This window comes from Oncorhynchus keta, chromosome 30 (genome assembly GCF_023373465.1).
Source record: "Oncorhynchus keta strain PuntledgeMale-10-30-2019 chromosome 30, Oket_V2, whole genome shotgun sequence".
In the NCBI taxonomy this organism is placed as follows: Eukaryota; Metazoa; Chordata; class Actinopteri; order Salmoniformes; family Salmonidae; genus Oncorhynchus; species Oncorhynchus keta.
Genome location: NC_068450.1, coordinates 60160740 through 60176107, shown reverse-complemented (window position 1 = coordinate 60176107; position 15368 = coordinate 60160740). Strand labels below are relative to the sequence as shown.

The following is a 15368-nucleotide window of genomic DNA, read 5'->3' as shown; positions in this document are numbered from 1 at the left end:
GTTCTCTCCTGTCAGGACGGTCCTTGGAGCCCATATGGACACGACCATAGATGTGTCTGACCCTATCTCTGACCACTTCTATAAGGATGTCTGGATGACCACCGCTGGACGCAACGCAACCATCTATGAGAAGGTATGTGTGTGTGTGTGTGTGTGTGTGTGTGTGTGTGTGTGTGTGTGTGTGTGTGTGTGTGTGTGTGTGTGTGTGTGTGTGTGTGTGTGTGTGTGTGTGTGTGTGTGTGTGTGTGTGTGTGTGTGTGTGTGTGTGTGTGTGTGTGTGTGTGTGTGTGTGTGTGTGTGTGTGTGTGTGTGTGTGTGTGTGTGTGAGTGTGTGTAACCTGCTTTATGAAAGAGATTTTTAACTAACTTTACTCTCTCTTTCATTCTCCCTCCCTCCTCTCTCTCCAGGTGTTCCGGTGCCTGCCGTCCTCCCTGGTTCGTAACATGTCTGAGTTAGAGAGTTATCAGACGAACCCAGGCCTGGCCCAGTCTGACCCAGGTAAAGCCCAGGAGGAGCTTAGGAGGATCAGAGGGTTCTTGGTTCAATTCCCTCTGGACTTCCTCTCAGAACAGAACCTAATGCCTTCTGTTGGGACCAAGGAGGGCATGGTGCCTACTGAGATCTGGACCTAGAGGACAAGATACACACACACTCAGGACTAGACACACACACACACACTCAGGACTAGACACACACACACACACAGACCACTGCATTGAACTGTGGATCTTTAGACTGATCTCTGGACCTCCAGCTGATAGCTGACAACTCAGCCAATGAGACTGATTGCCACGCGGACTAATGAGGAAGTAATCAGGAGGACACAACGCTACAGGATATTCAGATAGAAATATATTGTGTAGAACAGATCGTCACCTCTCATCATGTAGGATAGGAACCTGGTTAGCTCCACATGAATATATTTCTATCTGCAAATGTATAGGTTTAGAATGTTTCACCTGACTGAATACACCTGAAAATGGGTGAAGAAAATGAGCACTTCAGTTCAAGTAGAACCTCCTTCATTTCTAAATGTTTTGTCCTGTTTTGTGCCTTCTGAACGCGACCCTGGACACTCTCCTATGCCTGTCACCTACTCTGTTTGTTCTGCATGTTCGTATGGTCGTAGAACTACGTAAGCTTACATACTGTCTTTAGCTGTGGGGCCTAAAGTTCCGTTTCTTTCTTTCTTTTCTAGAATAGAGGTTGCCTTTGAGAAGAAGACATGTAAATGTTTCCAATCTAAATATGGAATTGTTCTGTAAAATCGTAAAATTGTAAAACGAGGTTTTTAACGCTCGTCACAAATGTTAAGTGAAGCACAAAATGTCACTATTAAACACTCACTGAATTTCAGCATGAATCACAACTACCTACAGCCTTCTGCCTTTAATACACCTGCTGTTCTATCACACCTTGTAAGTATTTGTATTGCCTGTTGTATAAATAATGTATCATATTGCCTATTATATAATTAAATCATCAATCCCATCATTTCTAAATACATTTTCAATATACTTGATAATAAAATCAACTTTACTGGAGAGACTGGAGTGCTGTTCTGGTTCTCAACTGCCAGTGTCATGTCAGCGTAGATCTATTCCACTGCAAGGATGGCTGGGATGAGCACGAAACCGATGGGATGTTCTTACCAATGTCAGTCCACACCAGCCAGCAGAGGGCGCCACACACCCATCTATCTCTGTCTGTCTGCATTTAAAACGTATGACTGATTGATTAATTGATTGATTGATTGGCTGATTAACGTGAGAGGAGGAGCAGGCTCCAGTGTAAAATACATGATGTACCATGTAGCTGTATACACCAGCTCTGCTCAGGCACCCAGTGGGAGCGATGGGGTTAATGTAAAATCCTTCCGCTACTTCCTTATCGCTGTCATGCTGCTGCTTCTCTCTCTTCTGAGAAATGCCTGAATAATTTGATGCGGTTGGTGAAAAACGGCAAGTTATGCGTGCACACTTTTGATGTTGAATTGGTGTTGAATTTGATGTTGAATTGGAAAAACTTTAATTTTCCACCTTGTTTTGTTTCTTGATATTACAACTTGACATTCTGCTGTGGTGGAATGTCTGTGCTGTATGGAGTAAACCCCGTGACTAAGTAAATATATAACTTCTTCAAATACACAGAGCACTGCTGTTTGAGATAAAATGGGTGAAACAAGACGACGAGCTTTAAAAATAGTTATTCAGATAACTTGCCAACTTCTATGGGTAAGATCTTACAGCACTAAGCAAATTCCGATACACCGCTGACCATAATGTGCTTCTGCTTTGCGCGTCCTGTAAAACTGTTTAAGCTAACATACGTCAAGGAATGACAAATCATTTATACGTATTGTAATATTTATTTAACTTCAGCCTATTTCATATTTCTATGCACTTTTGATATGTATTGTTCATCTTGCCCACTGAAAAAACTATAATGTATATCATTAAAAGACAGAATGTGCTTCGTATTGTCCCGCCAACAGTTTCCGCCACTCTGTCTCGCTTCTATTCATTCTTGCTACATGTTTACAGATTAATTGCCTAGATGCTGTTGAATACACTTGACTAACTGAAAAGGTGTGTGTGTAATTCCGTGAGAACTAAGGAAGCCTCAGAGCTAGTGGGATTTTACAAGAGCACACACATACATATTTTCAGAAAGATATACATTAAGATTTTTTCCGAATTAGTTATTTCTGCACTGCACCGTCACGAATGATTTATTACTGAATGATATGATAAACACTGTCTCCCTCCATCTCTAGGTGGCAGGTCTGGTGGTAGGTCTGAGTGGTATGTACCTGTTGTTGAACTACAGACACAATGGCATCTTCTTCACCCACACATACATCATCCTCCCAGCATGCCTAGCTCTGGCCAGCGCTACTCTCCTATTGGCCAGTGGAGGACTGGGCATCTGGGTGTCCCTCAGAAAGTCAGCCTTGCTGCAGGGCGTGGTGAGTGAGTGTTTGTGTGTACTTGCGTGTGTCTGAATATAATAACATGTATGTATTTTTGCTTTTCATAGCTCATGCTTCCTCTACAGTTTGGGATACAGCTTATATGTTGCCATGGTTTTGGGCATTTCAGTTTGTCTATCTGCTGGTTGTGGTTTTCTGCCTGGAGGCAACTGCTGCTGCTCTGGCCTATGTCAACACAGGAAAGGTACTTAGATATATATGGCTTTACAAAACTACCGAAAGAGCACACATCACCATATGACATTCTACACTGAGTGTACAAAACAACAAGGACAACTCTTTCCATGACACAGCTTTCACCTGGTCAGTCTATGATCCATTATATATGTCACTTGTTAAATCCACTTCAATCAGTGTAGATGAAGGGGAGGAGACAGGTTGAAGAAGGATTTTTAAGTCTTGAGACCATTGAGACATGTATTGTGTAAGTGTGCCCAATCAGAGGATGAATGGGTGAGACAAAAGATCTAAGTGCCTTTTAACAACCGGTTTGTGTCAAGAATTGCAACGCTGCTGTTTTATTTCACACCAGTTTCCTGTGTGTATCAAGAATGGTCCACCACCCAAAGGACATCCAGCCAACTTGTGGGAATCATTGGAGTCAACGTGGGCCAGCATCCCTGTGGAACACTTTCGACACCTTGTAGAGTCCATGCCCCGAGGAATGGAGGCTATTCTGAGGGCAAAAGTGCGGGTTGCAACTCAAAATTAGGAAGGTGTCCTTAATGTTTTGTACACTCACTGTATGTTATACTTATGATAAATAACATGATGTGACTGACCTGCTTTCAGGTGGACTCAGAGCTGGCTCCCTTCAGTAGTGTTTTTCAAAGATACACAGGAAGATGTCAGGACCCATACTCCGATGCTGTGGACGCCACACAGAAAGAGGTTGTGTGTGTGTGTGTGTGAGAGGGGGGAATCTGAACTGATCTAATGACTCTGTGATGTGAATCCTCTCCAGTTGCAGTGCTGTGGAATCTATGACTACCGTGACTGGTTGGCCACGCCCTGGTTTAACCACAGTGGGCGGGGCAGTGTACCTCACAGCTGCTGTAATTACACCTACCACACCTGCAACGGTACCCTGGAGCTGCCCGGGCTACTATATCCAAAGGTATACACACACACACACACCAGCCCTAGCCCTCTGTGGTGATCCAAAGGTATGTTGATACACATCTGGACAACATTTAATTCCCCTTACCCTGTGTGTGTCCTCTCCCTCAGGGCTGCCAGGTGAAGCTGGAGGAGGCCTTGCTTTTTGTTCTGCATCTCATCATCTGGTCATCTCTGGCAGTGGTGCTAGTGGAGGTGGGAACCACTAGAGGGCACTGTGGGGTATAGTGGAACAACATAAGGGTCACGTTGAAGAACATTTTACAACAGAAAATAAAAATGTGTGTTTGTTATTGGACAAGATCAGGTACAGTAGTGCCATAATAGTCTCTCTCTCTCTCTCTCTCTCAGACTGTAGGGTTTGTGAGTGTGGCTCAGCTGATGAGGGACCAGCCTCTGTTGGAGTATGGAATACTGGACAGGGAGTATGGAATACTGGACAGGGAGTATGGAATACTGGACAGGGAGTGGGCCTGAACCAGAGTCTCAGTCCAGAATACTTTCTGCCAATCTACTTTAGATATACTATGTCCTGAACCTTGGTAAATGTAATGATGCTGTGGACCTTAAAGCCCCAGTGCAGTCAAAAATTAGATTTTTTTTTGTGTTTTTTTTTTTTTTTTCCTCCAGTGTTTTATATCATATTTCCACACTGAGGTTGGAAGAATACTATGAAATTGTGAAAATGCTGATAATGCCCTTTTAGTGTAAGTGCTGTTTGAAGACTGCTCTCTAGTGGTTTTGTGTGTGTGTGTGTGTGTGTGTGTGTGTGTGGGGTTCTAGTTGTCTGGGCAGCTCCAGGGCCCCTACGGTACTATTACAGGTAATTGACGTAATCATCCCCGATCTTGTTGGTGAAGCTACTTTAAAAGAGTGATTTATCTTGCTTTCACTAAACTAATGTATGCACATCTGTGAAGGAAGATGTACTCTAAAAGTGTCCTACACTTCTGCATACACTTCCTTCGTTTCATAAGGATCAACTGGAATATGTAATGGCCACAATGTTTTGTTTTTGTTCACTGATGTATATGCATGCTTGTTAAAGAAGCCACTCCATCAAAAACAATTGTCAACATGTCACATGTCCTGCAGATGACATGTTTACACTGCCCTGCATGTCTTGAGTAATTAACTTGTTGAAACTGTTGTGTGGCTATTGTTTGATTGTAACTTACTTGTATGTAGCTGGGTGATTCTGCAATTTAGGGCATTTTGGCCCTGCAAGCTTTCAGAAATGATATGTTATTGAAACACCATTTTACCAGTATAATTCTTTGATTTGTCTAGAAAATATCTGATAATGGCTGCTATCGTCCTATTCGGGAATGTACATATTTTTCTCAGACAGCCATAGACACATTTTATTTCCATCACGTCATTAAACATCAATTTTTGTTAAAAATGAAGTAAATAATTTAACACATTTCTTATACATTTGTGTACTGAGTATTTTAAGAGATTTACGGTTTTCCTAATATGAATAATTCAACATGACGCCTGAATTTATAGACTTTCCTTTGTGACAGCTGGAAAAAGATAATAAAAATAAGAATTCTGCCCAACCTTTTTATTGTTGAGATGATGATCATTTCCCTATCTAAAACAAATCAATGTAAGTTATACATAATATACTAATGTACCTAAACATATATGGGTGTGGGGGGAATGACAAGGTGTGGTGGACATCTCAGTAAAAAAACAGATTTTTAAAAACTAATATTTTATTGAAAACAGTTTGCATAACAACCATTGTTAAACATTTTATAAGACACAGTAACATTCCAAAAGTAGCCAATGGGCAGAGCTCAAGGAAGTAGGCCAGTGTTTTTGAGAGATGGGCCCAGATAGCAAAGGGGTCATCTGCACAGAAGAGCTCAGTGAGCAAAGTGAAACTATCATTTGTGGTATATTTCTAATGGACCTGGCCCGGGTATCCTGCCAGGATATTGACCTCATCCTGTCAGTAGAGGATGCCTGGTTGCTCTTTTAAAAGTGCTTTCCTCACCATCTTAAATAAGCATGTCCCGTTCAAAAAAATGTAAAACTAAGAACAGATCTAGCCCTTGGTTCACCCCAGACTTGACTGTCCTTGACCAGCACAAAAACATCCTGTGATGTACAGCATTAGCATCGAAAGCCCCCGAGATATGCAACTTTTCAGGGAAGTCAGGAACCAATATACACAGTCGGTTAGGAAAGCTAAGGCTAGCTTTTTCAAACAAATGTGCATCCTGTAGCACTATTTCTAAAAGATTTGGGACACTAAACTCCATAGAGAATAAGAGCATCTCCTCCCAGCTGCCCACTGCAATGAGGCTAGGAAACACTGACACCACCGTTACATCAACGATATCCGATCATTTAAATAAGCATTTCTCTACGGCCTACCCTGGTCAACAGCTTTGCACCCCCTGCAAAAACTTGCCCAAGCCCCCCCCCACACACACACACACACTTCTCCTTCACCCAAATCCAGACAGCTGACATTCTGAAACTGCTGCAAAATCTGGATTCCAACAAATCAGCGGGGCTAGACAATCTGGACCCTCTTTCTAAAATGATCAGCTGAAATTGTTGCAACACCTATTACTAGCCTGTTCAACCTCTCTTTTGTATCGTCTGAGATCCCCAAAGATTGGAAAGCTGCCACGGTCATCCGTGCTGCCACGGTCAAAAACATAGTAGAAGCTCAAAAGGACAAAACAGTGAAATTGAGGTATAAAATGCATCTGAAAAGTTGCTAAAATACCTGATAGAGAGGTGTTCAAAATATCTGGGGTGATTGTACTGTGAACTTAACATATATAAAAACATATATGTTTAAATAAAATCCCCCAAATTGACCCTGAAGACATAAAGTGCCCGTAGTTGCCACATCTGTAATTGACAAGGGCAGTAACAAATCATCTGCAGAGGTGGGCGTGGATCTGCTTTCGTCAGCGGTCCTCTTGGTTTTGGTGCCTGCAAGAAGGAGCTGTCAGCTAACGTTAGCCAGCTAAAAAAAAACACGGAACGATTGACAGACAAGAACAGCGAAAGCACCAACGACAAAAAGCTGGTAAGTTAGCTATATGGTTGTCGAACTAGCTATGTTGTAGTAATCCAGTTGATTTACCATTTCGCTCTGCTTACAACAAAGCCGAATGCCAGCAATGCGGGTTTGGAGGCCCCACCAGTGCCAGATAGCTAACCACAGAATGATATTTGAGCAAATGTTTAGCCAGTTTGGCTAATCTAGCTAGGTGGCTAACAAGGCCCTGAACAAGGTGTCGGAGTTTTAGGTGGGGGAGAGGGACCGCATTCAACACATGCTCGCGAAAATAAGGGAACGGTGGGCATATGGCCTAGTTAGCTAACGTTTTCCTGTAGCAATGTGTTCGCTAATTAGCAGGGCAATGTCCACTTGCTTTGCGTCAGGAAATTTTGTTTTCTTCCTTTTGCATTTAGCAAACTAGCTAGTTATTAACTAACCAGCTAGTAAGCAACCGAAGTGTTCACGCCCCCTGGCGTAAATAGTTGCTAGATATTTATACAACTCGCTAGGTACTAACGTTAGCTAGCTCACACAAACTAGCAACTAACGTTGCGGTATGAATGTTTTGCTCTCATTTGTCTACCGTAGTGCTCGATGAGGCAACGTTAGCCACAAACTGGCCAAATCTAGTTACAGTAGTTGGCTAGCTAATATGTTAGTTCGCCAACGTGCTAGCTGGCTACTGTGTATAGTCTGGTTGCTAATGAAACATGCCACATCATATGTCACCAAAATAACAGTCGTAATAGCTCAGTGGTCGTAGGCTAGTTAGCCACTCAGGGACTAACAAAATAATGCTCTGCTCTTCTTCACAGGTGCGTCAGAAGGGGGAGGCCCAATTTATCGTTTCGTTTTTGTTAAGCTCATTATTAATTTTATTTGAAAACAAACCCTACCCCCTCCTCACCCCCTTTTTTTGTTTGTTTGTCCCATATACATTATTTGGTTTGTGATACCTCCTCCAGCTTTGGGAGCAGTGAGGGGTCTTCATGGCTGTTCGAAGAGGCCACATCAGGTACCTAAAAGTGAGTATAACTTTTCCCTTTAGGGGAGGATCTAGATCAGTCCTTAAGTAATTATATTGTAACAATTGTAATCTAGCTAGCTATTTAATCAGATTGCATATGTTGTGTGTTGGCCCATGGTTTTCGAATGTATTGATAAACACTGGGGCTTCAATATCACTCTATACACTCCTACGCTTGTTAACATACTGGTATAAATATTTATTATTGCTCGCAAGTAGAGAAAAAGGCATAGAAATTATCCTCATAGTCAGACCCATCAGTATTGGTCATCATGTTTACTAGTGAAATACAGGAGTTTCATTCATCCAAGGGCCTGCTGGATGGCTAACTGTCTTACCCCACAGAATACACAATCAGATAGCTCCTCTGAATGAATGGAGCTCTGTCAGAACACAGCACTGAGGCCTGGTCAAGGGGATGCAATATTCAGAACAGGGTTAGCAGCTAGCTAACCCTCTTCCCACTGGGCAGGGGTTGTGTTAGAGTTCAATCTGCATTTTCAAAACGCAGACCATTAAAAAAATCTGTTTTAAACCATTTCATCTGAGTTTTTTTATATTGAAAGTTGTTTTTTGTTGTTGCTTCAGTCGAGTGATTGAGGGGTTTGCTACTATAGTTCTGCTTCACAGAACACACGTTAGTGCAACAGTCAGCAGAAAATAGCTTAATTTATCAGATGACAACAGAAGTGCAAGCCTATTTGGCTAGCAGTCATACGGGTACATTTTCTTACATATGAATAAATAAGCAAGGTATTTCTTTCAAAAACGTTACATGACCATCGTATTTCTAATGTTTATCATAGAAAGACTGTAGCCAGGTACATTTCCTAATGGCTGGGTATAGGCGTGTTTTAAGATAATGCCTGGTCCATGATTATGTAGAGAGTAGCTGAGAGTTGAGTCTGGCTGTGAAAGCACTGCAGGTGATTAACTTGTGGGTAAGAGGAGCTACAGTCACTGCTGCCATCCACCATGGTGCTCCTACATCTGGGGCGTAATTCGGCTCTGTAGATTAGATACTATGTTTATAATGTTGCATGTAGAATTGTAAAAACGTTTTGTTTTCCTTTTATGATTTAAAAATCTGCATCCCGTTGACGTTTCAGCCATGCTGGTTTACTTCCGAATGCCTGTTTCTCTTCCTTAACTGTGCCCCCCTCTCTCTCCCCTCCCTCCCCAGGAGGTGTATGACATGTCCAACGGCTACGAGGATCACATGGGAGGAGGAGATGAGGTGACGGATGCCAAGACCAACCTGATAGTCAACTACCTTCCCCAGAGCATGAGCCAGGACGAGCTACGCAGCCTCTTCAGCAGCATTGGCGAGGTGGAGTCCGCCAAGCTCATACGGGACAAAGTGGCAGGTACGGAACACCTTGTCCCACAATGCACTACAGGTGTGTGACCTCTGACCTTGGAGTAGAATGGATGGAGGAGGTAGTCTGCTGCGTGTAGGGCTCACATTTACAGGGTTGTGTTCGGTGAACATTTTGCTATGTTGCGTCCTACTGAACACGACTCAGGGGTGGGTACCTTTAACAAACCGTGGGGACCCACCATAATTGTTGATATATTACAAAGGGCACCTCCATAACATGTTTGTTCAAGCCAACCAGTCAGTGTGTACAGTAACTGGTATACTGCCCTGTCTGCCTCTTGTAGGTGTATGAGAACTGCTGATGAGACATCTTTGACATACTCACTAGTAACTTTGTGGTGAGATGTTTGTAGTATCTATGCAAACAACTTTATGTCATGTTCTGTTTAGGACTATGTCTCGCTGCAATTTGAACATTTGTCCTCCTAAACTTGATATGAGGTATTCCACAGTTGTTTTGTATAAGGCTGTTGGTGTAGATATTTATCCATGCTCTCGATCTGTCCGTGATGGGCTCAGCTTTCCTTATTCCAGGAAAACAGCCCAGTTTTGTTGAAGCCTATTTCTTTGTTACTTGTTTTACGACTATAAACCATCAAAATAAAGTGAGTCGCACACTCTGTGTAATCTCCCAGCAATTTAATGGGTATTTACCCATTAACTTTTAGGCATCTCTGTGCCTTCTTCAGGGCGCTGGAAACGTTGGTAAATGCCCATTAAATTGCTGGGAGATTACACAGAGTGCGACTCACTTTATTTTGATGGTTTATTTGCCGTTAGTCAGCACCTCCACACACTATTATTCTGGGTGTGCGCCAGCTCATGTTTTTTTATCTGCTTGTTTTACGACTAGCATGCATTGTGTAGATTTGTTTTGTTTAATCATTTATTTGACCAGTGTGCCGATTTTTTTGAAACTATACAACGTTTTTTTTATTTTATTTTATTGTTTTCCTTTTTTTTTCTCTAGGCCACAGTTTAGGGTACGGATTTGTTAACTATCTTACCCCTAGCGATGCAGAAAGAGCTATCAATACTCTGAATGGACTAAGGCTACAGTCTAAAACTATCAAGGTAACGTGCAATAAGGTGTTCCTACAGTACTGTGTCAACCCAACCATGTCATGTCATTTAAACTAGCCCTTCTCTACTGAGGCTGACTGTCAAATCCACCCCTAGACGCTTCCTCCTAGGCCCTCCTATGGATCTGAAAGGATTGTGTGGGTGTTAGCAATATGGTGTTATGTTAGCCTTTCTTTGCCCTTTGCTGATACCATCCCATTTAGTTTCAGAAGGGCATGTAGTGCCAGTGGTTTAGGGTTGGATTTGTGAATCGGCGTTAGTGTGGGTTTATATTAGACAGGACTACGTCTGATAGATCACTGGCCCCGCTTCTGACGGATGGAGTAGAGAAGTGCAACCGTATTTTCAGCCTTATTGAAGATTAAACTTTATTTTAATTTCTTTATTCGGCACCACTACTTCAGGTTCAAATTTTTACACGTTAATTTATCATTTAAGTTTGGAACTTTTTATTTGGTTTTGTACGAGAGAGAATGTTTTTCCCGATGTTGATTTTGTTACTATAATTGTTGATTTTGTTACTATAATTGTTGTCTATGTAATTTTGAACACTCGGAAAGTCCTACTTCGATATTTCCCACCACAGCTTACTACGGGAATAGTTTTTCTACGTAAAAACCACATTTTCACTATTTCATTTTCTAGTTTTGGAGACATTACTCATGATAAAACATTACTCATTCTAAAAGTAAACTCACGTTTTTGTAAATCCAAAACATAGGGCAATTACAAAACATGAATTCACCAGGATTGCATAAAGATATACAAACATAATAAAAACAACCTTCCAACATCCACTTTTGAAGTAATTTCTGGCTAGATATAATTGGGGGTTGTGTGTAATCCTCAGTAGTACACACTGATATTGTCAGTGGTCTTTAATGTGCTATGTGCTGCCCTCTGGTGTTAGGTTTCATATGCGCGGCCGAGCTCTGACACCATTAAAGATGCCAACCTGTACATCAGTGGCCTGCCCAAGACCATGACCCAGAAAGACGTGGAGGACATGTTCGCTCGCTACGGACGCATCATCAACTCCCGTGTGCTGGTCGACCAGGCCTCTGGTAGGACCACACAGACACACTCTAGAACCAGGCCCCACTGTGTTCCCTGTCTCTCAGCTGAACCTGTCCTGTTCATGTCTTTTCCCAGGCCTGTCTCGGGGGGTGGCGTTCATCCGATTTGACAAGCGAGCGGAGGCCGAGGACGCCATCAAAGACCTTAACGGACAGAAACCCCCCGGATCTGCTGAGCCAATCACAGTGAAGTTTGCTGCCAGTCCCAACCAGGCCAAGAACACTCAGCTCATATCGCAGCTCTACCACAACCAGGGACGCCGCTTTGGAGGGCCAGTTCACCACCAGGCTCAGAGATTCAGGTAACACACACACTGGAAGTGTTGTCCCCTCTCAGGTTCTCTAAAATGAGTGTGGAGCACATCAGTGACGAGAGACAGAGTGGTAACCCTAGCCCCCTCTGTCCTCCCCCAGGTTTTCTCCGATGTCTGTGGACCATATGAGCGGTATGTCTGGGGTGAGTGTGCCGGGGAACGCCACCGCTGGCTGGTGCATCTTCATCTACAACCTGGGCCAGGACGCCGACGAGGGCATCCTGTGGCAGATGTTCGGGCCCTTTGGCGCCGTCACCAACGTCAAGGTCATCCGCGACTTCAACACCAACAAGTGCAAAGGCTTTGGCTTTGTTACCATGACGAACTACGAGGAGGCCGCCATGGCGATCGGCAGCCTCAATGGTTACCGCCTCGGGGACAAGATCCTACAGGTGTCGTTCAAGACCAGCAAAGGCCACAAGTAGAGAGAAATAGTGGGGGTGGGGGGAGACACCTCATGCCAGGCTTCTAATATGGAGGGTAAATTGCCACAGTTTGACAAAACAAACTTGTTTTTAGCGTTCTCACTAAGCCCATTCTCACTTTGCATCTTTGTACTAGTCTAACAGAGTCTAGGCTGAGTTTGATATTTCTCTTGGTTTTTTTTTTTTTTTTTTACTCGTGATTTGGGATGTTCCAAACAGTTATCAATGTCCATCCTGATATGGTGACCAATTTCACAATTCAAGACTAGATTGTTTTTCCTGTGAGACTAAACTAGTGTCACTATGTGCCATATGAATGGTAGGACCACGGTAGGGACATGGAGAAGGATGCGCTACAGTCATACGTCTAGTCCCCCACTGTAGGAGGAAGCATGCTGTCTTAGACTCTGGTTCCAGTGTAGAAATGGATGCCTTAAGTTACCACCCGCACACCCTGTCAAGCCATCCACTGTCTCCAGCCATTCTAAAAGAAAAGCCCTTTTTAAATCCTTATTGTATAATGTCTTCTCTCACCTTGCAGAATCCGTTTTATACACAGCAAGTTAGGTACTGAATGGTACCATTACATAGCAGCGCGTGTGTCCTGTTTTTGGGGGTCTTTTAACAGTTGAATCTCTGAGAGGCCATGTACAAAGGTCTGGAGATTTTAAAGTAGGAAGGTGTTTTAAGAAGGACCAAAGAAATGGAAGGATATGCTCTAACTGCCCCAGGGCCTGTATTCACATGCTGATCTAGGATCAGTTTGGCCTTGTCGATCCTAGATCAGCATTCAGTCCTCTGAGAAGCTTTTGTGAATAGGGAAAGATGCTTACTGTTATGACTCATTTCCCCTCACCAGTAATAGTTTGGGCATCTGAACAACCGGTACGAAGGCTGAATCTAACACAAAGTGGAGCAACACTGCTCACTCTCATCCAGTTTCCTGTTTTTGTAAAAAAAAAAAAAAAGTTGTCAATCTTTTGTTTTTCTTGAATTTTCTTTCAGAGAGACTAACTTTTCTTTTTTCGTTGAAGCGTAGATTACTGATCGGAGAGTTGGAAGAGTTTTTATTTAAGTTTTTATGCTCATCTCAAGCAAAAGAAGAATTTATGGTCTTTGTGATTTATTTTTGTTGGTTTTGATTGTTTTACTTTGCATATGCAATCATTAAATTTTAGTTAGATTTGACTCAACATTTTGGTTTTGTTTCTTTTATTTCTTCAGATTTGGTTTGGGATTTTTCGTTGGGGTTTTCTGTTTAGATTGTAGAGCTACAGACACCAGACTGCTAATATGATGATACTACAGTATGACACTACTCACCGCACTCCCATTGAGATATTACAGGACGTTTGAATGGTCAACATAAGGTTTAGCTAGACTCCAAGATGGTCTGAAGGCCAAGAGGATGCAGTCTCCAGTATAAAACACCTCAGACGTTGGCCTTATTTTCATTCAAACTTGTGTGAAACATGAGGCAGAGGGCTATCAAAGATGGGAGTCCTTCTTCATGTTAATAGGATCTAGGAGTTGCTGATCAAATCAAAAGTTGTCACTTGCGCCGAATACAACAGTGAAAGGCTCAATGGTGCGGGGGGAAAAGGTGTGTGTGTAGGTAAGTGATGAAACCCATAAGGAGTCTTCTAATACAGGTACTGCAGGAGGCAGTTTGTCACTTACGGACCTTCTTTGATCTGCCTTGCAGCCAACAAACACAGTCACCCTGAGAAAGTGAGCCATTTTTTAAATGTTTATAAATGTGCAATAACCTAAAAACCCCCAGCTAAACCCAGGCATTTTCAAGTGACGTTTTTAGACTTAAAATAAGAGGACTCTGTAATCGGGAAGAAGACTGGCGGTTGGGTTTGACATTAAGCGAATATTCCTACATCTGTTTTTAACATATCTTGGTTGTGCACTTTTCATCACCAAGGCCTTTCCTATGTAGGTTTGAGAATGTAGTCTGTTGGAGAGAAAATAACTGACCACAGCAGCACCACAACACAGGATCAGACAACTGGCTTTAGTTAGTTTCCTGCTGCACCAGATCTAGGATCAGTTTACCCTTACACAGTCCTAACCTTCACCATAATGGGTGACAGTTGTTTTAGAAAATTAGGGCCTTGTCTCCTGGACTTTCAATAGAGATTCTCCATTGAGCATGATTTTATGTCCAGGAGTAGGCTTCATCTGGGTTCTGGGAACAGCCTAGAAACCAGACTGAAACGGTACTAGAGAAAGCGGTTATTCTGAACTGGAAATGTTACTAGAGAGTGGTTATTCTGAACTGGAAACTGTACTAGAGTGGTTATTCTGAACTGGAAATGTTACCAGAGAGTGGTTATTCTGAACCGGAAATGTTACCAGAGAGAGTGGTTATTCTGAACCGGAAACGTTACCAGAGAGAGTGGTTATTCTGAACCGGAAACGTTACCAGAGAGAGTGGTTATTCTGAACTGGAAACGTTACCAGAGAGAGTGGTTATTCTGAACTGGAAACGTTACCAGAGAGAGTGGTTATTCTGAACTGGAAACGTTACCAGAGAGAGTGGTTATTCTGAACTGGAAACGTTACCAGAGAGAGTGGTTATTCTGAACTGGAAACGTTACCAGAGAGTGGTTATTCTGAACTGGAAACGTTACCAGAGAGAGTGGTTATTCTGAACTGGAAACGTTACCAGAGAGTGGTTATTCTGAACTGGAAACGTTACCAGAGAGAGTGGTTATTCTGAACTGGAAACGTTACCAGAGAGAGTGGTTATTCTGAACTGGAAACGTTACCAGAGAGAGTGGTTATTCTGAACTGGAAACGTTACCAGAGAGAGTGGTTATTCTGAACTGGAAACGTTACCAGAGAGAGTGGTTATTCTGAACTGGAAACGTTACCAGAGAGAGTGGTTATTCTGAACTGGAA

The 15368-nt window shown here is 42.6% G+C and overlaps 3 protein-coding genes across 19 annotated transcripts in view; all 3 read left to right on the top strand.

Moving 5' to 3' along the window:
- Window positions 1–1545, top strand: part of LOC118377686 (phospholipase D1-like) — a 23331-nt gene extending 21786 nt beyond the window's left edge. For 5 of the 6 annotated variants that reach the window (XM_052488791.1, XM_052488793.1, XM_052488790.1 and 2 more), the window contains 2 exons: window positions 16–133; window positions 409–1545. In XM_052488791.1, coding sequence (XP_052344751.1) covers window positions 16–133; window positions 409–633 — 343 coding nt within the window. In that variant the 3' untranslated portion in view covers window positions 634–1545. Of the gene's footprint in view, window positions 1–15; window positions 134–408 lie in introns of those variants that run through there. The other variant, XR_008087685.1, reaches the window with a different exon arrangement.
- Window positions 1546–1696: 151 nt separating this feature from the next.
- On the top strand, window positions 1697–5673 carry tspan37 (tetraspanin 37). Of its 9 annotated transcripts, none has more exons than XR_004824300.2 (8): window positions 1697–1962; window positions 2152–2235; window positions 2778–2969; window positions 3059–3177; window positions 3786–3884; window positions 3958–4110; window positions 4224–4307; window positions 4464–5673. XR_004824300.2 is itself a non-coding variant. In XM_035764641.2 (8 exons), the coding sequence occupies exons 2-8, from the start codon at window positions 2173–2175 to the stop codon at window positions 4587–4589; spliced, it is 792 nt and encodes a 263-aa protein (XP_035620534.1). In that variant the 5' UTR covers window positions 1697–1962; window positions 2152–2172; the 3' UTR covers window positions 4590–5673. The 9 variants fall into 9 exon arrangements, 8 of the variants coding, with proteins under 8 accessions (XP_035620534.1, XP_035620532.1, XP_035620537.1 ...); XM_035764641.2 differs by having other exon boundaries at window positions 3103–3177; XM_035764639.2 differs by having other exon boundaries at window positions 3041–3177.
- A 1323-nt stretch (window positions 5674–6996) lies between these two features.
- On the top strand, window positions 6997–13648 carry LOC118377688 (ELAV-like protein 1). 4 transcript variants are annotated; one of them, XM_052488787.1, is made up of 7 exons: window positions 6997–7173; window positions 8115–8174; window positions 9360–9576; window positions 10528–10631; window positions 11551–11704; window positions 11793–12018; window positions 12131–13648. In XM_052488787.1, the coding sequence occupies exons 2-7, from the start codon at window positions 8139–8141 to the stop codon at window positions 12453–12455; spliced, it is 1062 nt and encodes a 353-aa protein (XP_052344747.1). In that variant the 5' UTR covers window positions 6997–7173; window positions 8115–8138; the 3' UTR covers window positions 12456–13648. The 4 variants fall into 4 exon arrangements, with proteins under 4 accessions (XP_052344747.1, XP_052344746.1, XP_052344748.1 ...); XM_052488786.1 differs by having other exon boundaries at window positions 7965–8174; XM_052488788.1 differs by having other exon boundaries at window positions 7000–7173; window positions 7965–8174; window positions 9360–9543.
- The last annotated feature ends 1720 nt before the right edge of the window (window positions 13649–15368 follow it).

Coding starts and splice junctions, on each gene's coding strand:
- tspan37 (XM_035764638.2), top strand. Junction 2,970..3,040: donor CAGCCTTGCTGCAGGGCGTG/GTGAGTGAGTGT, acceptor TGCTTTTCATAG/CTCATGCTTCCTCTACAGTT. Junction 4,111..4,223: donor CCGGGCTACTATATCCAAAG/GTATACACACAC, acceptor CCTCTCCCTCAG/GGCTGCCAGGTGAAGCTGGA.
- LOC118377688 (XM_052488787.1), top strand. CDS start 8,139: ATGGCTGTTCGAAGAGGCCACATCAGGTACCTAAAA. Junction 8,175..9,359: donor GCCACATCAGGTACCTAAAA/GTGAGTATAACT, acceptor CTCCCTCCCCAG/GAGGTGTATGACATGTCCAA. Junction 12,019..12,130: donor CACCAGGCTCAGAGATTCAG/GTAACACACACA, acceptor GTCCTCCCCCAG/GTTTTCTCCGATGTCTGTGG.